The 26,145-nt window shown below is 38.5% G+C and overlaps 1 protein-coding gene across 2 annotated transcripts in view; it reads right to left on the bottom strand.

Annotated features, from left to right (window-relative positions):
- The window catches only part of daam2 (dishevelled associated activator of morphogenesis 2), a 92,372-nt gene that overhangs the window by 30,084 nt on the left and 36,143 nt on the right, over positions 1-26,145 (bottom strand). For both annotated transcript variants that reach the window (XM_086094773.1, XM_086094774.1), the window contains exons 2-5: positions 24,647-24,921; positions 17,956-18,045; positions 11,207-11,281; positions 7,970-8,064 (exon numbers count right to left, since the gene is read on the bottom strand). In XM_086094773.1, the coding sequence (XP_085950899.1) occupies positions 7,970-8,064; positions 11,207-11,281; positions 17,956-18,045; positions 24,647-24,814 (428 nt within the window). In that variant the 5' untranslated portion in view covers positions 24,815-24,921. The remainder of the gene's footprint in view (positions 1-7,969; positions 8,065-11,206; positions 11,282-17,955; positions 18,046-24,646; positions 24,922-26,145) is intronic.

Raw genomic sequence — 26,145 nt, 5'->3', positions numbered from 1 at the left:
CGCCGACTGACAATACATACACACACATGGACAAAATTGTTGGTACCCTTCTGTTAACGAATGAAAAACCCACAATGGTCACAGACATCACTTGAAACATATAAAAGTAACAATAGAGAGTTTCTGCAGTTACGAGCAAATCAAATTTAATGCTTTTAATTAAATGCCGTTTTAATGCAACCTAAAACTAATTCAATGCCCCTGTTGCACTGCATAACACACGTGTACACCCATATACATACTTCTATGCATATACTATTTATATATTAAGGCTGTCAAGAGATACATTTTTTAAATCATAATTAATCACATGATTTCCACAGTTAATTTGTTATTAATTGCAAATTAATCACGCATTATATCTGTTTTAAATGTAAAATAAAAATATTTTCTTTCAAGTTTTTCATACTCTTGTTAAATCAACATTAAAGTGGAAAAATATGGTTACCAAATACAAATGTGGTTGTATATTTTTAGTTCACTGATAAAGTAATTTTATAGTAAGTAATTCATTAAGTAAAAAATATATACTAAACAGTTAAAACGAGTGTAAAACATTGACAGATTTTTTTTTTTTGCCACTAGGGTGATATTAGTGTTTCATGTTGGACGTTGGTGACAGAACATTACATTTTTCTTTTCAAATTCAGAACAATTGGTATTTGAATCACATTTATTATTGCTAAATTGCATTATAGTGCCTCCTTTGCACAATGCTGTATGCAAAATAAAGCTTGATCAACAATGTTTTTGCAGTAATTCTATTTAAATGATGAATGCCTCTGGACATCGCATTTAACGCTTTTTGGTGCTATTTAAGGCCTTCATGCTTTTTGATGACTCGCGGAAACACCTGCAATAGATAAAAAAAAAAAAAAAAATTAAACAATCAAAATCAGCCACTACTTTTTAATTGAACTCTAATGAAACAGGCTTGGATAAAAATTATGTCAGTTAATTGGGATAGCAGGTGTCTTCCAACTCATAATCAGTCTGCCTGCCTATTTAAAGAGTGACAAATAGTCACTGTGCGCTTTGGTGACATGGTGTGTACCACACTCAACATAAACGTCAGAAAGCAAAGGAAAGTGTTGCGCCTTAGAAAGAAAATTATAGATAAGAATGATAAAAGTAAATGCTATAAGAAAATCTCCAAACACTATAGTATGTTAAGAGACACGTGTCTGGTCGAAATAGATGAGCAGCCAGCTATTAACATCAAGCTGACAAGCTGAATGACAGGATATGTAAACTTGGAGTGATGCCACAGTCAGCACACAAATTGATTTCTAGTTCCTACATTGTTAGATTCCTGATGGTCATGATGAATTAATTTCAAACTTGCAAAAGGGTGAGAAAGAGGACACACACTGGAAGGGGAAAAATGGAGATGGGGAGGATTTGTAGCGATGTATTGTTTTGACACTGTCAGAAGAACACCCCTTCCACATTTTGACTTTTTATAGGCATGGAAAAAGCACAAAACATGGAAATTAATATTGCACCAACATTGAGGCCAGATGTTTTTACTTAAATGCAATCATTTCCAGATTCCCAACAAAAGCACACACTTTACCTGGCATGATCAAAAAATTCCTCAAGGAAATAAAACAATTTGACAATGTGTTTGGCTCACAAAATCTATCAGCAAACAAAGTGCTTCTTGTGTTATTTCCCCAGGAGCTGCAGTCTCCATCTATAAATAAATGCACCATATTAGACACAGTATGGCAGCCACTAGGTGGAACGCATTCTGCACTTTCTTCCAGCCCACCACTGTCAAGTGAAGCCAGAGAAGAGCCCAAGTACTGCAGTGTTAGCCATAATCTTCTCTAAGAATTGTAAGATCACCTTAGAGGGAGATAATTTATACTGACTGAAGCTGCACAGCCGAGTGAAGAACGTATGGGCAGCAGAAGGTGATAGATGCTGTTCTTAGAAGTTCGAAAGGTGTCTGGCATTTTTCTGTGCTTTCAGAAATGTGCATGTGTATGTACAACTAGATGTCTTGTGTAGCTCAACACATACACATAATACTGTACTTTGATGGGCTATTAAATGATGTGTGAGCAATCCATTGTATTGTTAGAACATTGTAGAGCACAGATGTCCTCATCTTGCTCTTCCTCTACAGTTAGTAGCAAGCAACCTCCCCTGACTTTGGAGTGTCCTTTCTCTGTCTTCCCATTTACGCTCAAGAGGCTTACGGACCAATCTTTCGCTGCTCTTTAGAAGAGAACAACCACTGCATACTTGAAAACCCACGAGGATTGTCTTCAATTCAAAGAAGCAACCGCTGCATACGATATGCACTCAGGCAGCGCTAAACACTAGCCGGGCTAAGCCAACAACGCACACACTGACAAGAAAGAGAGAAAAAAAGAGAGCATAATATAACTTGGAATGTAATGGCACGAACCAAAAATGACAGATGAGAACACCAGTGTATGTTGAGGCAGGGCCAATGACAGTCAAAGGTTATATTATGTGCGGCAGCATTTAAGATTATTATCTTAAGTGATCATAAAGCAATAAAAAGGAGGTTTGGACTTCAATGGAATGAAGGACAGCCGTTTGTCAAAAACTCATTTGGATCAGAGCCGAAGAGTAATCCTTCATACAGACCGTCAGACCCTATATGCCTAACACTGAATTTAAAGGTTTTTTCGATAGTATTATTATTCGATTATTGGTCATTAATGGCCACTTCAGAATAGTCCGATGTTTTGTTCTTAGCCATTCTAAACAGTCTTAGCTGTTTATTTTTGGGTAATTACCCTGTTGGAGGACCAATGACCTACAGATGAGACCAAGACACTGAGTAACACATTTCACTAAGAATGCCTTGATAGTAGGGCTGTGCACAAATCGGCGGTGACTCGGATAGAGATGCAAATTGGCTGTAAAAAAACGAATGCTCAATCAGAATTTCCTGAGATTTTGGTCATAGCATTATCGCGTCTCTCACATCTCAGTATATATGACGTGTGGCACATGCATCGTGTGAAAAGTGTGCTGTCTCCGAGCCGGACACCTGGAATTGCTTTGTGCATTTACTGGAATATTTAGCCAGTGTAACAGATGTAAGGGATGTGGGTCCTTTGGTTGGGTGTGTCGCTGACGGATGATGTCATCAAGTGGCGCCTAAGTACAGGCGCCCGCCCTGTGTTCTCGCCAGTTGTGGTACAGACTTCGGAGGAGAAGGACGCTGTTGCTGAAGCTCCGTTAATTTTTCCTGGTCGACTCGACTTCATGTCTTTTTGTGATGCTAAATGAAGTGTGGTTGGTTCCACAGTTCAGCCTGTGACCGTGTGGACGTGCTACCAGCCGATTAGTGTTCTTCTTTTGTGAGAATAAACGACCAGCTTTTGTGAAATCTCCATCTTTGGTGTGGATGTATGTTTTTGCCTCTTGTCTGTTCTCTCAACTGCACTGAGCTGAAACATTACACCAGCTAATGAGCATTAAATTCTATTTAGCTACTATTAAGCAGTCAGCCAATGAAGTCCAGCTATGCAATGTATCAACACATTTGTCTTTGTTACTTCACAGCCGGCCTTGCACACCATTACAGCAGTACACAATGTGAGTTAGGCCACTGGACGCTGGCCGGACAGATGACAGGTTAGCTTAGCGCTAACTAGCTGGTATGACACAATACAGTAAAGTAATTTGATAGAAAACGTTTCCATAGGATGACACAACTGCATCAACATGCCTGTGTAGCTGCACTCCGGTTCAATACTTAGATACATCTTCCAATAAATGAATGAATGAGGCTTTCTAAAGCACTTTGGGCTATGTGGTGTGTAGATAAAGCGCAAAGAGCACTCCATTTACCGTTTCGATCAAATTGGATTTTTCAATACAAGTACAATACATAACCGATTCAAGTACATTCTGTATTCGCCTGTTAACGTGAACATGAATAGCAAACGCAGATTTTGGGTGAGAGTCTGAGCTCTACTTGATCATTTTGAGATTTTATTCAATTTTGTTTCCTGTACAGATTCCCAGACAACCTGTGACAGGTGCAGCAAAACAGTTCCAGAACCAAGCCAAGTCTTATCCATGTTTTTGTCCAGACCAGATTCACTACTACTGTGCATGTGAGCCACATGGCCATGGTTGTCACCTTAACTGCTGCCATAGCGCATGCACGCACGCACACACACTAAATGTTGAAATCTCATAACAGCCCTGTAACAACCTCTAATGCTTCTGATGTCAACTTGTGCCAAGAATGTGCAAATAGCGTGGGCTTATCATAACAGGAAATGCCGTTGTGGACAGAATAATATACAATATGTCACAATCAATATAGCAATACATTTACTTATTTTAGTTGAGAAAAGATGATGATGTATTGGTTAAGAATGTGTTGATTTATTTAATCAACTAACATACAACGTACACACTTAAGTCACAATACAAAGTGTCTACAAAAAACAAAATAACAAAAACAAAGGAGGTTTGTGTTAGAGGTGTTAATTAGTGGAACAATGATGGAAATGGACTATAAAGTTGTGAATCACAATCAAATACAAAAATGTATATAGATTAGGTATGAGTAGATGAAACTGCAGAAATGTTAGAACTTTTGGGACATCAATCATATATGATGGTATAATTATTTATAAATTTGTTGGGTGTGTGCTTATGTAGCCTACAATATCTACGGTACATATGCTGTAGATGTGTGTACGTGTAAATACAATCGTATATAATATATGAATAAGTTATGTTGAGCGTAACCATGTCATTATCTGTGCATGGTGCATGATTTTTTTCTTTCATTTAGTATACATTAAATTAATAATCTATTATTGTATTAACATAAAATAAGTCGAAATAGGGTAGCAACTAGTTTTTTTTACTACTTCCTTTAGAACAGAAACCGTGCTTAACGATGACACTATGTGTATTTCTTGCAAGTTTCTGAGTTTTTTTCCTTGCGAATTTGCCACTTTATTAAGTCGCAAATTCGCTACTTTAGAAATTTGTGACTTAATAAAGTGTCAATTTTTCACGTTTTTCTTCTCTGAATATCAGCCCCCCTCTAATATATATATATATATATCTATATATATATACATATATATATATATACCTCTAATGGTCTATTCAAAAAAACAATTTCATGTAGAAAACAAGTGTCAGCAGTAGTACGTGATACTTATGCTAATCACGTGACCAAGGTGAGGAAAATGTGTCATAATCACGCCACTCAAGCCTCACCATTAAATTTGGTGCTCTGCTCCACAACTAATGCCCCGTATTTAGTAAGACAGTATGTGAAAATTGATGATGGGTCCACTCTTTATGAAGTGGAACCATTCAGAGCAGCAGTTAATAGTCTAAAGCAATATTGACACGGTCACGCTTGAGAAGCTTGGAGAAGAAGCTGTACTAGAAACACACTCAGGTCCCTGTGATGCTCTGCCAGACAAGAGCCAGTAACTACAGTGTGTTCTGAGAAAGAATGGCCCTTATAACTGTAGAATAGCTTCATTTCACTTAGTGTGGTCGTTATTTTGCCCGAGAAATGACAGTAAGGAACGGGACACCTCAAATGCCATGTAACTTACTTAAACCTCCCACCGAGTAGTATAGTTTACGTATGGTTTGGATTGATAAAAACAGATCAGCCTAATTTCTAATGCAGTGTGTGTGTGTTTTCGCCATCTCCATTTTTACATTAGTTGAACTCTTATAACCCCCTGCGGTTTACAGTTTCATGCTTAACTAGTGATGTTTAACTAGTCACTGATGAGCTCCATTCATCACTATTTCTTGCCACGGTACTGGATAGTTATTGGATCTTGGATTAGCACTCATGTCGAGGCGATCAACTTAGTCAGAGGACAGAGGAAAGTTCAAACGGGTCTTTGTGACCATGTCTCTTTACAGATTAGCAAAAATCAAAATGTTGTTTAAAAATAAAACCTTCTTCATGGATAGGAACATCAGGGCAGATGTAGAGCATTAATTTGGTCGAAAAATAATTGCTTTTTTTTAGCACAGCAGAAAAGTGAACAAGGTTGGATGCCGTCCCTTCTCAGAAGCATCTGGCGGTATGATGAGATTTTAAAGACATCAAGGCGGACATGCTTGCATCCAGCTGTTAAGTTTTGAAGTGGCTGTTTGCTAGCAATGTTGCGTCTGTCCTTGCCACCTGGTTCCCTGCATGTCCACCATATGTTTTTGCTCTGTGACCAAGCAAAAAAAGAGGTCTGAGGGCACAGGCGAGCCTTGTCACGCTACACAGCAGCTGCCGCTCTGAAACGGCAGAGGGAAGGAGGGACTTCAGCCGACAGTGGCCCAACAAAGCCATGAATTTAAATGGTGCACAGACAGAATGAGATACTGCAATGAAAGTGTCACACATATACAAGTTGTTTAGATGAAACTGATGTGCTTTGTCACATTTGACACAAACAATCCCTTCAGATATTATCAGAGACCACATCAAGAATGAACCTTTATGAAAGTGAAAATAAACCCCTCCATGGGATCGATAAACTTATGATTTATACACAAACGAGCATATCTCTCTCATTACCTTAATCACATAATTTCCCTGAACACCCAATCTCTGGAACCCACAACACTGCTGAGAATATAATGGCTATGACTTAATGAGTAACGATCCACATCCTCACAGGGGCCATTATGAGTAATGGAGACTCACTACAATCACAGTCACTCACTACAATTTTACAAGGTTAGTTAAATGGAAGAATGAAAAACTGGGGAACGTGTCAAGCTTTTCCGACATAGTACAATATGTACTATTGAGAAGAATTAATAGTATCTAGAGTTGTGCTTGAAAGTTTACATACCCTTGGCGTATGTAAACTTATGAGCACACTGTATGATGAGCAAAAGGTTTAATGCCCAAAAAATCTATAATACTGTAGCAATCAATTGTTGTGATATTTTTAGAGGTTGAAGTTGACATGAGTAGAGAGGTGCATGTGAATTTTGGTGACCATTCATTGCATTTTTTAAGTCATTAAGTAACATTCAGCTTTTGTACATTTACAGTTGTGCTCATAATTTTACATACACCTAATCTTTTTTTTTTTTACTCAATCTATTTAATTTGTCATTTTTTTCTGAATGTGCAGCATGGATAGGTGAGGACCAATGTAGAGGAACAAAATGGAAGTGTCGACTTAAAAAATAAATCTGAAACTGAAGACATGCAACCTCTGATTAGTTTGTATATCTCCTTTCTTCAGAAGAATATGAATAATGTGATAATGGATTTAATTTGCATTAACGTCCGTTTGGTTACCCACAGATGTGAACGGTCACTCTGTAGTGAGAGTGCTTGCATCCTATGACGGCCGCATAGCCATCCAAAACCCAGACGTGACCCAGACACAAAGTCTGGTCTAGTTGGAGTATTTGTCACTCTACACATGAGGTTTGTCACATCATGGCTCACTTACAGAAAAAACAACACACAACCTAGTTCCAGACCAATACATCATTCAACTGGCCCTAGTTGAAAGACAACAACTTGAGCAGCTGCTGATGGGAAAAAGGGGGCAGTTTGTTTCATATAGCATGCTGATAATTGTGTCCAAACAGCTGCTGAGGACCATGTTGAGGTACAGAAGATCACAATGATCTAAAAATAACACTTAAATAATGTATTTTAATCTCATTTCAACACATAAACAGCCTCAGGCAATCAAATAATAATCCGGTCTAACATTCAATATTCTATTTTGGACTAACTACATTACAGTAGATCTCCGCTATTGAAGGGGGATCGGATCGCGCCTGTGCCGGATGCAAATAGCAAAAATACTCAAATAACTGAGCTTCATTGTAATTGCATTGAAAAAAAAAAAGAAGCTTTTTTAAATTTATAAATAAGCAGTTGTATCACTTATTTTTAAAAGTCACTTTGAGAATTTAACTTTTGTCTAAAGGAGATAATTTGCTCACAGGTTACCTCATTGGCTGAGTCCGAAGCGCTGTCTTCAGATCTTCCACCACCTTGTTCCTCATTTCCATTTCCTCCTCATCAAAGGCAAACAGGGTCTGCATCTGGCGAGAAAATGGAAAAACACAGGTTTGGGTCTGGTGAATCATTTAAACACCAGAAGTACACCAGTCTGCCTTGATGTTACATTGTTTTGCTTTGAGAAACCCCAGTATGCTATTGCTAATAGCTGAAATCAAGATGTCAGAAAATAACAGGTCCTCGTCCTGTTAGTGTTAAGACATTCCGACTTTACATCAAACAGGACCACAAGGTCTTCTGTTTAATCTGTGGTCTTTTTCCATTGAAGCTACATTTCAAAGAGTGTGTTTTACCAGTACGCAAGTTACAGTGGCTGCCTATTAATTGACTGAAGAGATATTTATTTAAAAGACGGCTCCCATTTTCTTAAACATAACCCGTTAACAGGACATCTAGACGTAAGGCGGGTGTAAATATTCCACGGCGAGAACGGACATATGACCTAACAATAGCCGCCTAGTCTCCACATGTTTGACTACTTTACAACACATCTTGTCTGTCCAATGTGTGAATGTTTAATCGAGAAACAGCTCAGTCAAAACAACTATTGTGTCGACTAAGCTCTACGTCCAGATGCTTGAAACACTCAACGCCAAGAAGCTCTGGCAATGAATACTTTGTGAGTCAACGGGAAGTCGGACACACAAATGTCGGGGAGACGAACTGCATGCTAAGTTCACTCTGGTACGAGTCTTGCCAAACATTTCGACATCTGTTATTTGTAAGCGCATTCTACCCTGGGTCCGGTTTGCACATGGTGATTTTATTAAAACCAGTTGGTACACCAGCAGAGGGTATTCCCCTGAATGAGTATTTGTGAAATACCCCCCCTTTGAGCCAAAAAGATGCCCTTAAGCGTTAATGCTTCATTAACTGAGTGAGCAATGAGTACAAATAATTATACTCTTAATTGGAGCCATGTTTGTGTAGAAAATATGTTGATTCCAGTAAACATTTTAAAATTGAAGGCAACTGGACATCTTGGTTGAATAAACCATTTGTAGCACTAGCCAGTTCAGGATATTGTTAATATAAATACCATTTTCCCACTGCCGTGGTCCTTAACCAAGTGAGCGCTGATGCTAAACTGGGTAAAAAAAAAAATATAAAAAAAAAAAACTCATCACAGTTACCACAAGAACATTTGAAATACTGTATCACTCAGTGGGCAATAAACGATTTCAGGGACACGATTGTGACATGATTTTATGAATGAACACCAAGATGCTGGGTTGTTGGGTAATCTTGCGGATCTTGAAGCAAAAATGAGCTCATCCAATAACTCGGCTACTGTGGAAAGAAAGTTTTCTCTGGTGAGCTCTAATGGGAGCCAAGATGTGAAGTCACTGTCAAACAAATCAACTCCAAATTATTTAAACACTCACTTGTCAAGATGCTGCAAGGAGTACTGTGGAGGAGGAATAACGGGAGTGAGTAAAAAATAGATTGCGGAAGGGGAAGAAATGCTGCTGATCTATTAAGAGTCAGCTGACATACAACTTACAACAGGAGACTTCTTATTTAAAATTAAAGTGGATAATTTCTCATCACAACTATTTTTTTAATATAATACACAGATGAGTTGTATATGTATGTGTGTGTATATATATATATATATATATATATATATATATACATATACATATACATACATATACAGTATGCACACACACACACACGCACACATTAGGGGTGTCCAAAATAGCGCGTTAACGTATTATTACCTTTAACGCTACAGATTTTTAAACGCTGATTTTAGCTCTTGTTTTGGAGAATTCTGGTCGCAATGCAGCAGACACATCCACGTATGAATTATCCTCTAGAAATGCATTGCAGCCAATATAAACAATGAATAAAGAGCAGCAAGCTAGAGTGGAGGAGCCATTTGGACTGTGAAGCACTTCCCTGATTTGAGAGGGGAACGCACTTGGTAGGATGACGGTGAGCAGTTAGCACCGAGCAAGGTTGCTACAGCGCTCAAAGAGTTTGCAAGGGCATGACCAGAACCCTCTGAGAACCAAGAGCCGAGTGTATGACAGTCTTGTTACTTGGAGTGACTACAAGTCTGTTACTCTTTAGATGTGAGGCGTATTTTATTCAACAAAAAAAAACTAGTTGGGGACTAGTTGTAATTTACAATGAAAAAAATGGGCAGGAGTCTATGAGTTGCTTAGTGTTCTAATTAATTTGAAAATATTAATTCTGTTCCTGTGACAAACATCCAACACTAATGCTATCTAGTGGCAGAACAAATTACCTCAACACTCATTTTAATATGCATAGTCTATCTTTATAACTGCAAATAACTATGAATTTCTGTAAACATACTCCTATTTGTATAAGGTAAATAAATGTGTCTACTTATGTTATTTAGAATATTAAAAACTTGCAGAAATATTTGATTGAAAATGAAAAGATCTGAAATGTGCGATTAATCTCAAGTTAATTATCGATATGATGCAATGACTAAGGCTCTAATATTATATATATATATATATATATACAGAATATTATATATATATATATATATATATATATATATATATATATATATATATATATATATATATATATATATATATATATATATATATATATGCTGTATATACATATATTTATAAACACTAGATTTGTTTTTGTGGTTTGTGCTAGCTTTTACTTCCTTAAAATGACACTTGAAGTTTTTTATGATCTCCAAATATTTGTGTAGTCAGTCCATCCACATGGTTTCCAGCTGATGGGTCCATGGCGCAAATTGGTCAGTGGCCTAATGTACAATGAGACACAACAACTATAGCAGCAGTTGTGCTTAAAATAATACAGAGAGCATGGCTGACTGACTACTTGTTTACATTGGCAGCCCCCCAAAAAAATACAAAAAATCACAGCTCGAAGTAATGAGCATTTCCATCTTGGCCTCCGACAGCCATTCCCACTGACTGTTGCGTTTAAAACTGGCCTGTTTGTCATCACAGTGTGGGAGAATGCTGGGGTCGCACTGATGGAATTTGGTCACGTAGTCGCAACAAACCTCCCCAACAAATAAATAGTAACCTCTCAGTCCCATACTTGGACATGGAGGAAACTGAAGATGTAGTGGGGCCGCTGGGATTTATCAGGAATATAATTTATTTAGGAATTCCATTGAAAAGAAGTAAGACTTACAGCAGCCATTGAGTTGATTCGGTCAATGTAGTAGTCAGGCCAGCTTGTTGCTAGCTTGTTCGGGTCCTCTTGTTCCTGTCCAGGGACACAAACAAACCATCAAACATTGATTTAGAGATTTGAAAACTCAAATCAAATCTTCTGAATGTACCACCTTAGGAGTGATGACTGGAGGAAGAAGATGACCAAACAGCCCAAAATGCTCATTAAGTCTGAGATATTTTGTACAATCATTTTGGCACAGATACCTTTACGGATTTTGGTGTTGTATTCCTTTATGAAGAAGACGCTTAAATAAAGAAACATGGATAGTTATTTCTGTAGCAAAAATGAATAAAACAACCAAGACCAAGATAACTAGGTCACAACTGAATTCCAGACTAACACATTATCGTTGCGAGGATTTTCAAAGAGGTCTGTATGAGATCAATTTGTCCTGGCCAGTTGTAGCTTGTGTGATGCCATGAGAAAACCAGAGACCATGTTCCTCATTTACATCTGCTCTTGCTTAGCCTAGGCTAGGAACATTGGTAGAACACTGTTATTCTTGTCAGGCTTTTCATATCAATAAAACCTGGAAAATAAATCCTAACTCCCTATTGAAAACTGAAATTTAGAGGAAAAAAGAATGAATTTGCTTGCACTTGATGTATACTTTTATATTATTGCCAAAAAGATGAGATATTAGAATATTTTAATTTTATTGTATTAAAAATGCTGCGAGTCATATTTTGTCCCTGTCCTGGCAGTAAACATTCCACTTGCATGCTCAGCTGAGACATAGGAGCAGCTAGCCCTTCATTCAATGGCAGAAGCTCACTCACACGGCAGCATACATTCCACGTGTCTGTTGACATTAAAAACGATTTACATTCAAAGCTGGAGCAGAGGTGGACAAGAATTCCCAGCAGACTGTCAAGTATTCTAATTCTGTAGGATATTCCTCTTCATACAACTAAATTTTGATGGGTCTTACTGGGAAGAGAAATAGTTGGCTGTAGCTAGAGTTCAAATATTTTACTATGCGCGTGTCAGATGATTGGATTTTCAAGTCGGACTGGTTGCAGGATGAGATGAAATTACACATTTCAGATCCCTTTCCGTTATATAAGAAGCCTTACTCAACAGCCTACAATGCTGCTCTGACAATAATAGAATTTGCAGACTACTAAAAGTACTACATACACTTAATGTACCTTTAAAGTCAATGTTTGCAGAGAAATGGGACACATGCAAATATTCTCTCAGCGACAGTTGTACCCAAAATACAGTGCCATTTAGGCAATACAATAGGGAGGAGGCACAAAGCACCTCACTATTTCTAGATTTGTAAATGTGGGCCACTTATGGTACTATTAAAGGGAATCAAAAATCGACTTTTTAATTGTTTGTATGCAAAAAATTGTGTCTCTGGAGTGCCTATCGAGGTAGGACCGTATGGTTAAATCAGCCAGTATGGTGGCTTTGGGCAAGTGCAATTCATTTGCAGAGCAAACATCTCCCACCCTAGAAGGAGTTACAGAATCTCCAAAAGTATCCAATAAAAAAAGATAAAAACAAAAAGGGACTGGATTTGTTGTTAGTTACTTTTTAATGACAAAATCACAAAGTGGAAGACACAACCTATCACTCCCCTCTGTCGTCACAAAAGCCATATTCCACAGTTGCATGAGACAAATGTGCCCATCCAAACTGAAGATTGACCTTACAGTCTTTATTAGTTGGACACAACTGTTTTCATTGTAGGGAAAAAGGGTATGTAATATACGGCAGCTAGGATTTAAAATCTCACCTACAAAGACAGGAAATGGACAGGATATTGAGTTCTTGGAAATTATGTAATATTTGCCATTTCTTACAAGTTACCAGCATCACATAAGTGCAGCCTCAAGAATGTCTTTGACTGGGATCCTTCACGCACAGTTACTTGAGACAGTTATGTGGGTTTTAAGTCCTTTGGCATTAGTAAAGGAATCAAACGACAAAATGTTCCTTTCTCAAAATAACGACTATACTCTTAAAAGTCTTAAAATGTCCTGTTATAATTGTGTCAGAGCAGCACTTATAATGACAATTACAGATGCTGTTTGGCTCCAAGTACTGAACGATTATCAGTAATAATAATCTATATGAAGAGGCTCATAGATACACAAAACAGTCCTGCATAGTGCATACCCGCAGTTCCTAACAGGAATGGGGCACACAAATGCCAGTTATGTTTCATAGCACACATATAAAAATAACACACACTGATCGAGATCATAACCGCTGGCTGTAGCTGAGATCATAGGTGCTGATATGAACAGCTAATGTAAAGCCTGAAGGCCCTGACATGATGTTGTACCATAGTTTGTCCATATTTATGCTAATTTGTTTACACAACTTATGACAAGAATTACAAAAAGAGGAACAATAATAATGTTTGTTTACAAAAAGAGCAGGTTGGTAACAGCATTGCAGTAATCATCTTTGACATTGCAGTTTCAGTGATAAAAATGCAGAAAGCAATTGTATTGATTAGGCTAACTCATCAGGCAGAGGGACAGTTTCTTGGCAAAGTGATATGATTCATGCTTGTTGTAATAAACATGTCTGTTTTTGCTTTAATAATGGTTTTAAGAGATAAAGAACAGGAAGGACATCAGGTTAAGTGGACTCACATTAGAAGTAATAAGACCACAGCATCACCATACATGTCGCCTCGCCAGGTGTCATCAAAGTTAATGTCGGGTGATTTCTTTTTACAGTCCATTTGCGGTAATTAACTTCTTCTTAGACTTGCATTAGATGTTAGATTGCTTAAAAATGCATTAGCATTTCAACTGATTGTCGTGTTATATCAAGATGCTTCATTGTTTTCATGTTATAAAATTCAAACTTGCATAGGACTTAAGAATAAATCGGTCTGGAGAAACATTCTACTGCTCTTTTGACAGCTTTATGACTTCACTGCTACACTCAAGGAAACTATTGAAAAGTCAACCTCCTAACATTAGGGCCTAAATTGTATCATGAAGCCAGCTTGAAGCCACAAAGAAACCTTTACTTTTACTTGGCTCGTTTATCTGAAAGCATACAAACCACCAGATTTGGATCACATTAATTTAACTAGACGGCAATGAAACACAACTGGCATTCCTTCAGGGGTAAGCTACATTAGCTATTAGTTTGTTTTGGAGGTGAATAAAAGTTAGGTTGTCTCTTGGTCACTGTGTTATTCAAACACAGTAACCGACGTCGCCAAGCAGAGGGCCACAAGGGAACCAGTGTTTGTCACAGACAGGAAAGACTGAGCAACATTTTGCGGCCTATGTTCAAATCTCTGCTACGCTGTAATTCCAAAGAAGACAGGGCACTACTGTGTTGTCTGCTTGGCTAAACAACCGTATAACACTCTAAATTTGTGGGACTTCGATGACAGTATACATGGACTCCGTGAATGAAAGATTTGTTTAGCCCTTCCTCCAAGTTTCTGACCTGGACAACCACGGTTTGGCTCTTCATTTTCTTTTTGTTTCACCTCTAACCTGAACAGGGGAAATTATTTCAAACTCTGTAATATAGGCAGACCCGTCACCAGAGCCCAGGCTTAATGCACATGAAATGCATGGGCGGGCCAAATTATTATGAATACCCTACAGACAGCATTAATTTGCCCCATATGTTTGGATACATTTACATAACACTGCCATGCATCTATCCATTGAATGGCGCTCGCTGACAGTATTAGCATAGCCAGCATTTACAGTACATACACATCCAGTAGCTGGTAACGCCATCGTGAGTACATTGACGCCGCAGCCATATTGGATGAGGCAAAGTGAAGCTATTTGTAAAGATGTTTCTCCTTGGAGATGTATCATCAAGCCACAACTCATTGGATTAATAAGGAACCATTACCTTTGATTACATAATCCCATTCTAACTCAATCTCACTAATTATTTAATGGCGAATACAATTGCCACATCTAATATGGCGGATGTGCGGACATATTGCTTGGAACGGGCCACCTGTTTGAATGGTGTCTGCAGCAGAAAGGAAAGCAAAATCCAACCTCCTTTTTGTTTTTCAAGCGATATGTGGCTCCCGTAGTTAATTTTTTCAAGTGGCTCTTTAGTTGCTGACACGAATGTAGTTTGTAGTATGTCCCTCCTCACTTGCCTCTTGTGCACCAGCGTCCTCGGAAACTTGCAGCTTCACTTGTACAAAATGTACTTGAGTCTTGTACGCCAGCATTGACGTATTCGTCGCGTATAAGTTAGCGTAGGCCTACCTAACATTATTTTCAGTAAGGCTGTGATGGCTGTTGCAGATAAGACTGGCCATCAATCAAACAAAACCACACCACTACACTGCACGGATGTAACGTACCTCCTTCAACACGAGACCTGTGTTGCCTTTACTGACACTCGGACATAAGAGTGTGAAACAGAATGAATGAAAAAAAAAAAAGGAGAACCATTTTAGAGATCCATGCCTCAAATGGGGGGGGGGGGGGCACAATCATCTTGGTGGGCGGGCACGGACCCCTATAGCCTGCCCATGGCAACGGGTGTGAATATAGGGAAGGTCAAAAGTCAGAGCGCAGATTTGGCATTACCTGGAATATAGTTTGGGATATTTTATGAATGGATGACTATGTGCTTTAATAATGTGAATGTGTGTAGGTACTTCACAAAACTGAATTACTACAAGACAACTGAATTTGGGTTTTTTTCAAGCAAATGTGAAAATAATCATTGTGCCATTTGAAGTAGTACTAAAATCTCTTAACCAGGGTAAAGGAAACTTTTTTCCAGCTCATGACCCATTTAGAAATGTTGTTCCTCCCAATACCTTAATGAAATGCATTCATTGTGTAGTTCTATAACATCAAAATATACATAGAAATTAATGATAATGAAATCAAAACACATGTATCAAAGCTCTTTGCCAAAAAACTGCGTGCCTGATAAATTAAATGCATACCATGCAACCTCCACTCCACCATGAGACCTGAACAGGCTACAAAATGGTTTCTTCTTTTTATAGTAACTCAAAACTGTGCTGCACCTTACCGACCCATAAACCAGCATGTGTTTACAACTCCTTCCCCCATCAGATCAGCTTCAAGCTTTAGATGGAGAAAGGAAGGCTTCAATTGCCATTCTACTTCCCAGACAAAAAACACACACCCTTGGCTGTATTTACCAAAGAGGCACAAGGGAAAGTTTAAGATTATCTATTCAATTTTCTATGGAGAGAGAATGAGGAGCTGAATTACTCTTTTTCTCCAAGCACAATGTAATTTCCTGCTGAATATTTGACCACAAAGTGAGGCTGGAATTTTTGGGAAGAGGATATTAAGAAAATTGGAGATGTTTTGGAGAGGGAACGGGGGTGAAATAGAGGGCTAACCAGAATTTCAAGTGGCGCTCGTGGAATGTTGACTATGTTACAGCAGCACAACACAGATAGGACATATACTTGTGTATCAAATGTTTTTCATGTACAATACAGTCAAATATTAGAACGACAAGGACAATTTCTTTGTTTTTGTTATATGTTGCAGGGTTTCAGGTCAAAATATGAATATTGTCGCTGCTATGTGAAAAACACTTATGTCCATTTTTTTTTCTTTTAAATGTTTTTGATATGAAACTGAATGCAGACATCCCAAAAACCTGAGTTCAATAAGTTCAGCATTGCGGCTTAGATTTGAAGGTATTTACAGCACATCTAGATTTGTTAAACAACTCGGGAAAGAGCACCTTTTGTTTGACGCCACTAAGTTTTCAAGTACTGGAATGGACATTATTAAATCATGATGGTTGCAGTAGAATAAATTCTGAAGTCTACAAAACCATTTTGGCTGTCAATTTACAGAAAATGCAACCAAAACTAATGGGATGAACCTCCATCATGCAACAAGACAATGACCCAAAACTAGGGGAGTGAATTGCCTAGTACCTGGCGATTCAATCTGTATCACAATTCATAGGTCACAATTCCATTCGATACGGATTAATCCCGATGCGAATCTATAAATTGATTATTCATTTTTTAACTGAAATTTTGAAAATCCCAAAATGTATGTGTAAATTATGTTTTAGTTTTAATGTCAGTCACCAGCCCTTAACCCAATAGAGCATGCAGTTTACCTCCTGAAGAGGAGACTGGAGGGAAACCCCCCAGAAACAAACACAAAGTGAAAAAGGCTGCAGTAAAGGTCTGGAAAAGCATTTCAAATGAAGAATACAAAAGTCTGGTGAAGTCAATGGGTTTCAGGGTTGATGCAGTGATTATAAGTAACGACTATACAACCAAATAATAAATTAAGTTAATTTAATGATGTTGGTTTCAATACTTTTGCTCATTTGAAAAGTGGGTGGCTTCAAACAAATGGTGCTCTGTCCTGAGTTGTTTAACACATCTAGATGTAAATGCCATGAAATAAAAGCTGGCATTTTGAACTTTTGTCTCATATTCATCTGGAACCCAAATGTATCTGCAAACTGATAAATCTTGTGCATTAAGTTATGTGCATGCAGCTTGCAGACGTCATAGAGCGACAATGTTTTTGCCAAAGCAGAAATGAGAAGTTGGATTTGGGCCTGACTATGTGGCTAAGTTGATTTAAAACCGGCTCTGGTGAAAGCTGCCCTTCAATAAACATTCATCTCTGACAGAGAGGCATTGTGGGAGTAGGTAGCCAGTCTACAGAGGGACAGCCAGAGTTTTGAGACAAAAAAAAGACCATTGAACTTACCTTCTTTTTACTGCAGTAGATCTGCCATTTCTTCTCATCAGGCAAAGCGAACATGGCCTCTCTATTCTTATCAGTCAAATCCAACTCGTCCTGCAACAAGGGAAGAATTCATTTTTTTAAACAATTGTACAAATATAAAATAACTAATTTTTATTGATATTTTCTGATATATCCATCTATAGAGTAAATGTACTCAATCATAGAGATCAGTTAACACTAAAAGCAAGCTTTCGGTCAATGGATGCATGAAATTTGCAGTGTGACATTTGATTATTCAACTCTCCAGACCACGGAAGAGTATTTACATTCACTCCGCTGCTTTGTTCAATTCCTCAGCCATGCACAAGGAGCCCCCTGCTCCTTTTTAAATGCATATGAGCCCAGGAAATGAGCTCATGTTTGCCAGAAAGGAAACGTTTTGAGAATGGATACACAGCTCAATCTGGAACAGGAGACAGAACAAGAAATGCCTTGATAGACAAAAAGAAATGTGACGAATCAAGAAAAATGATCGACAACAAAAACAGAGGATACGATGAGATGCTTTTGAACCGAGGCTTTGTGCTCATGTTTGAAACTAATCTAATAATACTAGTTTTGGTACCATGACATCAATCAGAAGTACCACCACCCCCAATGCCCCAGCAGAGTGAAGATGGCCAACAGTGCCAGGGGTGGGGGCGGGCCCCTTGAGGCCAGCCCAATAGCTCCACAAGTTTTTTTGTTTGTTTTTTAATCCATTGAGCTGGACGGAGTGGGTGAGGCGCACACTGCGAGCCTGACATGTTAAAGACTGACATCATCGCTTATTCAGTGCTTTCAATAGCAGAACCAATTATAGTGAGTTTTGAATAACATAAAAAGGAACCAGCTGAATGGTGTGAACTTGAAGGACATGTAATACAGACAGAAACCACAAAGGAGCTTTAGAATCACAGGTCCAAGCATTTTTCATCTCAATGGCATAATTTTACTGACTAACTGTGACTCTAACTCTAAGTTGGTCCCCTCAGGGTCGGTACCCGCCACAATAAAGAATAAAAGCGCAGGTCCTCCCTTCCCTCAATATTTATTGATTTTAATTTAAATCACAACCTACTCCCCACATCCTCTGGATAAGAAATCAAGTCTGAGAAGTCAGCTTGTCTTTCCAGGCATGTCGCCTCTTCGCCGGGTCAAAGCCCTTCTGTCCAAGATACAGCTATTTAGAAGACCTGACACTGGGAGCTTCTGGGGAAAATGCGTGAGAATAAAACCCTTGGATTTGAACCAGATGGGAGCTGAGCCCAACAGTTGATCTTTCGGCTACTTCACACTGCACAGCACTATGCCTTAGGCCACTCAATTTTATGTCCGATATGGGAGAGAGATACGGTATGTGAGAGGAGGGTGTATGCAGTGAAAAACAGGATTTAAGTATCTGCGGAATGCAGATTCTACGGGGGATGTTTATGTTTACTTAAGGGTTTTACGTAACACTTAAATGACTGAGTGCTTGAAATTGCAGAGTAGCAAGAGGAGGAAAACAGAAAGGAAGCAGCAGGGAAAGCTGCTGTAAGGGCTTAAGCATCTTCTAAACACAAAATCAAAATTTTTTAGTGAGTTATTAGCCCCTTTTACATACAAGAAAGTTATTTACTTACTTAGTATTTAACTGTGTAAAAACAGTGGACAAAGACAAGAAATTAAATGTTACATTTAGTTGAGCATACACGTAGAACAGAGATTATGTGGAAATTGGGCGGTAGAAGGAATTTTTTGTCACAACAGTCAAAAGATTTGTTTCCCTTGTTATGCAACAGTCCATCCTTTTTATCTAGCTTCGCCTCCCTTCATGTTCAAAATGTGTTCCCATCGCTGATCTGCATCACTTGGCCTTTTCTTATGACCTGATAGCAATACCACAAAACATGCGGTCCTTTTGCACTCCAAATTCCAAACCAAACTAAATAACATTCCACCTTGGCTGTGCTGTACATCTCCGCCAACACACTCCATTTGGGAATTCTTATAAACCAAAGCTAATATTGTTACACCTGCTGCTCAAAAGGGGAAAATACATACCTTAGGCAACTGAGACCTCCTTTCATATTTTTGACAGCCTATCGAGTAATGTTACAAATTAAAACGGGTGTCACGGTGGTCATGTGTGCAGCAGACTGACGGACAGGCCTTATCATTAAATTTCCTGTTTCGCAAGGCCAGTGGGCTTCTCAAATGTGCTCAATAATAATGAATACTGAGAGAGTATTAAAAAAAGAGTGAGGCAGCGGAGCTAAAGTCCAGAGAGAAAATAGCCCTTTTGACATTATTGGTTCTGGATGAATCAAAGGAAATAGAAGTTAGAAAGGAGAAACAGATATTTTCACCACATAAATAAAGCCAATTCAGTCAACTGTCATGATTACAGCAAAATAGTGATACTGTATGATGCACACTTAAGGCCATAGAAGATTATTGACATTAACATAACAAGTCTCGTTATATTATATGCCCACACAAATGTCTAGGGATCTAACGACATCCAAACATCACAATATGAACGATATTGTGGAGAGGTTGGCGATATAAAAAAAGATCATGATGTGTAAAAACTCATTATGTTGTAAAAAATAAATAAATAAAATAATGTTTTGTTTAAAAAAAAAGAAGAAGCTCATATTGGGGAGAAAAAATGCACAATATTGTGTTTTTGTACATTATAACAGCAGTGATGGGGAAATAGGCAATGCGATTTCACTGTCATGTGCTCCTATTGGCTCAGCAGCGCAAAGCAACATGGTCTATGTAGTTCACAATGTTGTGTTTGGCTGAAGTGAGCCAAAAGCAATGTTTGTTTTTTGCTGAAAAATATTTGCTGGTGGTATAACTGATTTATAGGAGTGATAACCGCTACAGTGGTCAAATCATTCCGTATTAAAATTAAACTGCAATAATGGACTTACCACCATGCAAATGCAACCTTACACACAACCGCGCCTTTTTAACAACTGTGCTGCTTTTAATATTGTGACATGTCGACAATGTTATTGTGGCACTTTTAATATCGCGATATCACGATATTGCTGTTATCGTTACATCCCTACAAATGACGGCAGGTACATGATGCATATCTGCCGGATATACAATAAGTATAAAATTTTCATGAACAGCAGTAAAGTGCAACCAACTCGGGAAGAAAACATGACTAATATTGAGCTGTTTTTAAAATTTGTTTTTATCGACACACCCTCTAAAACAATCAGGATAATGAGGACCACAGAGAGAAACAACGCAAGTAGTAGTTAGTGGCAAAATATTGCTAAAACAGAAAAAGTGTGTAAATTGTATGAATATGTCAAAAGGAAGAGAAGAGGATGACTGAGTGTGAATTGTGGGATAGAAAAGGGAGTGGGGTTTTTACTGTGTGACCGCTGACTTAGAATGACTCCACCTAAATGGGAATTGTGTGGTCCAAGAATGACATCCTGCCTTGTGGGAGCGTCTATTAACCACTATTTAAAAAAGGTGGGTTGAATCAAGTTTTACACTGGGTACCATGGAGATAAACAGTACGCCCTGCAGCCATCCTGAGCAAGACAGGAAGCCTGGTGAAAGACAGGGCACATATGAAGAGGTCATATGAGGCCTCAGCAGTAATTGCAGGAAGCTGTCACTGCTGGTAATTATTTCATTGTAAATCTATGACCTTGTTTTGAAATTACATTACACACATTTGAAGTTATTATTACTCTTTTTTAATACTAATGTGTGTAAATTGAATTTGTATATGGCAAGGACAGTTCCCCAAAAGGTAAAAACTTACTCCACTTAGCCCTTAATAAAAGTTAGACAATACCTTCTTATTCGTAGTCAAAATGGCTTAAACGGCACTACTTCCCTTTGCAACTGCTTCAATAAATGACGTCCCACTGATTGAAAGCTAAATAAAGTGAACAGTTACCCAAACATGATAGTCCAAATCTGGATCAATGCCCTGTGTGTTTGGCTCAGAAACGTGAAATTACGAAAGACAGCAGAAAATAATGCACACATGCAGAAGGGCAGAACGAAGTAAAACTAGACATGGGCGAGAACCAATACCCTGCCTTATTTCAAGGTATCGCTACTCGCGACGGTGGCTGAAAATTTCTATATTGGGAGATATTTTCTTTTTTTTAATTGATCCCTCACTTATGGCCACAGTTAATACGGTTAAAATAGAATGAGGGGCGGAGGAGGAGTAATAGGTCATCAGGCGATGTAAAGGCCCATGCTGAAGTGTCCTTGAGGCTCGGCCACGAGTTTATGAATCAGTGTGTGTGTGTGGTGGATTGACTAGAAAATGAATTAATGACATAATTACAGTCTCGTTACCATTCCATCTAAAGTGTTGAGTGGAAAAGTATACATTTCTCAAGTGCCTCCTGATTGGGATGATTTGAAATCAGTCAGTCTGAAATTAATAAATTATAGCGTGTATGTGGCTCGTCTTTTGGAATTGGCTTGAGAACTTGATATTGGACCAGTGACAGAACTACGGACATTTTATCGGCGAGCCAATGAACACTCAAATTTCCAGAATACTCAAATGTGCAGCATGCTGACTTTGACATCTCTCCATGCGTCCAGAATCTTTGTGTGGAATCTATTAGGATAGAAACATGTTCATTTCACCCACAAGAAGATAATAAAATAGCTTGTAATTATATCCATCATTGAGTCAGTAGGTGAACGATGTGATACAAAAGCTATTCGCGGTGTCTTTCCATTTTATTATGATAGTGATGTCGTTTATTTTCTTGTCCGATTCTTCATAGAATATTATTTTTGACAGTGCAGCTCGAGCTCTCTCCTTGCACTGGGAGCATGAGTTGAGCTCGTGCTCCGTGCTGTCACTGGACCCATTGGAAGATTCCATTATGGATGCGAAGACTCTGGAGGTGGTTTACTCCTACAGTTGGCCCAGATCTGTCGCTCCCACTTCAGAGGCTCCATTCAGTCTTATTCACCTCCTCAAGAGAGCCTTTCATAGCAATAATCCCCTCCTGCCGTTGCCAAGGAAACACACTATTATGTGTCTTAATTTTGCCCCATGATGCAAAGCACGCTTCTTGTGTTACAAATATTATTGTCAAGACTGTTTGACTAGTCAATCTAAATTCTGGCTGTACAGGTTGTTAGACACGTGGTCAAATATGTCAGAATGTTGGCGGTAGCTGGATCAGAAAAGCAGATGGGGAGGGCAAATTACTTTTCCAGATGACCATTGTCAGGTAGAAGCATTTTGTGTATTGGTCATCCAGTCTAAGCAAACATGAATCAAGCTGTCACAGTGTGTGATCGTCTAACAGGAACATATTTCTTTTCCGCCCTCACATCCCCCTTGCATGAAAAAAAAAAATCATAAGCTTTGACTGCTACATACAATGCTGTGATGCTTCACAAAATCAAAACAGAGACATGACCCCGAACACTGAACATCTGAGCTTGTGAAAAACAAAGTACCCATCCAACCATCTCAAGAGTAATATATTCACAATATGTAGAAGGGACCTGATCCAGTGAGAGGGGAGAAAGCCAAATCCTTTTTTTCTCAAAGGTCAAAATGTTGCGAGAGGTTTTGATATCAAGTACGACTCCTGTTTTGATGGCTGTTCCTCTCAGGCATCTATGTCAGCCTCATCAACGGACGCTGAAGATAAAATATTTACTCCAACATAAGCAGCAGATCCTCCAGTCCTTGTGACATGGGAAATCGTTTCCATATGAAAGGCAGATTGAACATGCCAGCACCTTTCCCTGTCAAATGTAGCTGTCAATCACAAATCTTTAAGAGGTTGAATGAACAAACTAAAACCCTGAATATGTGGAAATGCAGCAATGCAGACGCTACGGAATCAGTACTTAAAAGAATCACTTCAGGGAAACCTCTGCCTTGATAACAATGAATTATTTTGTAATGTAAAAGGAATTTCTCTTTCCTCAGCTTCTTCTGAATTAATCTGGACAGCTGCAGTAATCTATCCTGTTGGTGGTGAAGTTGAGCATTCCAAGACAAAGACTTGAGTATGCCAGGAATATGCCGGTAGCCAAGAGGCTGAAAACATATTTGGAAACAAGGATAGTGGAAGTGGGACAACAAATAAGAAGCTAAAAAGGCGGCAGGTAGAATAGTGACCTTCCAAAGGAAAGCGTAAAGTCTGGTTTCTCCCAAACCAGTTTGCATTGGCGCATTAACAGCTGTGTCCTGTTCTCTCAGCACACCCATTAAGGCAGGCAAACCGGCGTAAACCAATAAACTTCATATGGACTCGGGGTTGGATGTTATAAGTGGTTTAGAAAATGGATGAATGGATAATATATTTAATTATTTATTAGGCTGCTATTCATTATAGTAACATAAAAAAAATAAATCTAGAATCCCTGTTGAATTTCCTTTTCAACAACATTTCTCTTGAAAAGTGGCCTAGTAATTTACGAGATATTGGGGCATAAAATTTTTGCTAAATTCTGAAAAATTTGGTGGGCCGTATCTCTTAAACCACACATGTGGTGTCCATAACATTTTAGATTTGATGTTGTAAGATCATAATGAACAATAAACCATGTTTCGTCCAAATTGTGAGATGGTCGGGTTAACTCAGATAAATTGACCCTATAAACACATCATATATCATGATGTCAAATCCACTCAAATATTTACACTTACCACCAGCTCTGAAAAGCGAGCATGCAGCTCCTCCGCGGGCGGCATGGGGGCACTGAATTCCAGTAGCTGCAAGGGCACACTGTCCTTTAGGTTGATTTCCAAGGGCTCACTGCTGCCGAAGCAGCATAGAAACCCCAGGCCCGCCCTTGTCCTCTTCCTGGGGGGCATGGTGGTTGCGGTAACACACGTGGCAGTAGTGGAGTCGGAGACAAACTATCTAGGAAGGGACCCCCCCGGGGATGAAGAGGACAATGCTGCTATCTAGGGGGCATGATCTGAAAGAAAAATAGAGAGAGATGATTCAAAATGGGTACTACAAAATTAAGACTTGCAATTGCATAAAGGACAAGCATCAAACCATGACCAAAGTTCTTCTGAGGTTACATACTTAACTTATCGCAAAACTACATGTTTTTGTCATTTTGGCTGTTCATTTTGGAGCCTGGATACAAAGACATCTTCAAATGTTATCAAGGTGAAAGTTGCCATTTAAATGTTGAAAACAAAAGTGTGCAAAAGGGGACAACAGGTATGTGAAGCTTTCAGTTTGGGTGATGCAGGAGTATTTTACAGCCAAACAAGAATGGTGCACTACAGCGCTGATTCACATTACTCACTCAAACAAGATCTGGGAAGACAACGTTTATTCCAAACGTGAGAATGCCAAAAGTAAAGAACAACTAAGCGGACAAAATGAAACTAAAAATAAAGTTGAATTGTGCATATTTGAAAAAGGGGTAGGAAGAAGTAAAACTGATTTGCTAGCTACCCCTTCCTTATAACCCTATATAACTATTACTTTATATGCACTATAATAATAGGTAAGAACCACTTATTGTAAGTTGTCATTTTAAGTAGTATACAGTAAATAAAACACTCACAACTAGACAAAGTGCAATTTCTGCAGAAATTGCATGGGAATGCTGAAAGCTGAATGCTAATAGCTGAATGCTTATGACGTCAAATGAAAGATAAATTATGTGGAAAATAACAAAGTTTTAATTATAGTTGAAAGATAAATAAATAAAAAGAAAACTAACTGCAATTTGGTGAAGGTGGGTATCGAACCCTTTCGAACCATTCCCACAATAATACAGATGGCTGTATGTTTGCATTTTTCAAAAAAATTCTAAGAACAAAATGTTTGATTGGCTTTTTCATCAAACTTAACCACTGACAAAACCAAAGCTTAAAGGAAAAACTTTCCAACTGCTCATTTAAGTTGAACTATTCTCTTGAGTTTATCTAAGAAGATGTGTGCAGATCAGTACAAAGTGACAACAAAGACAGCAGGGGCCGGATGATTTGTGCAGCTTTCAGTTACATTTCAACAAAGAGAGCTCTTGTCTATGAGGTACAATCGCGCCTCGGCAGTGTGTCTGTGAGTCGTTGTTCGGACACTGAGCTGCCCTAACGGTGCCCTTTCACTTTTCAAAAGAGCAGACAGTGTGTGTGAGAATGTGCGTGTACAGTAGTGAATGACAACACTACACTCGGAG

The sequence above is a fragment of the Leptonotus elevatus genome, chromosome 14, assembly GCF_054856555.1.
Source record: "Leptonotus elevatus isolate MCC_2025b chromosome 14, RoL_Lele_1.0, whole genome shotgun sequence".
Taxonomy (NCBI): domain Eukaryota; kingdom Metazoa; phylum Chordata; class Actinopteri; order Syngnathiformes; family Syngnathidae; genus Leptonotus; species Leptonotus elevatus.
The sequence above is the reverse complement of the archived record's forward strand: the minus strand, read 5'-3'. Positions and strand labels throughout refer to the sequence as shown.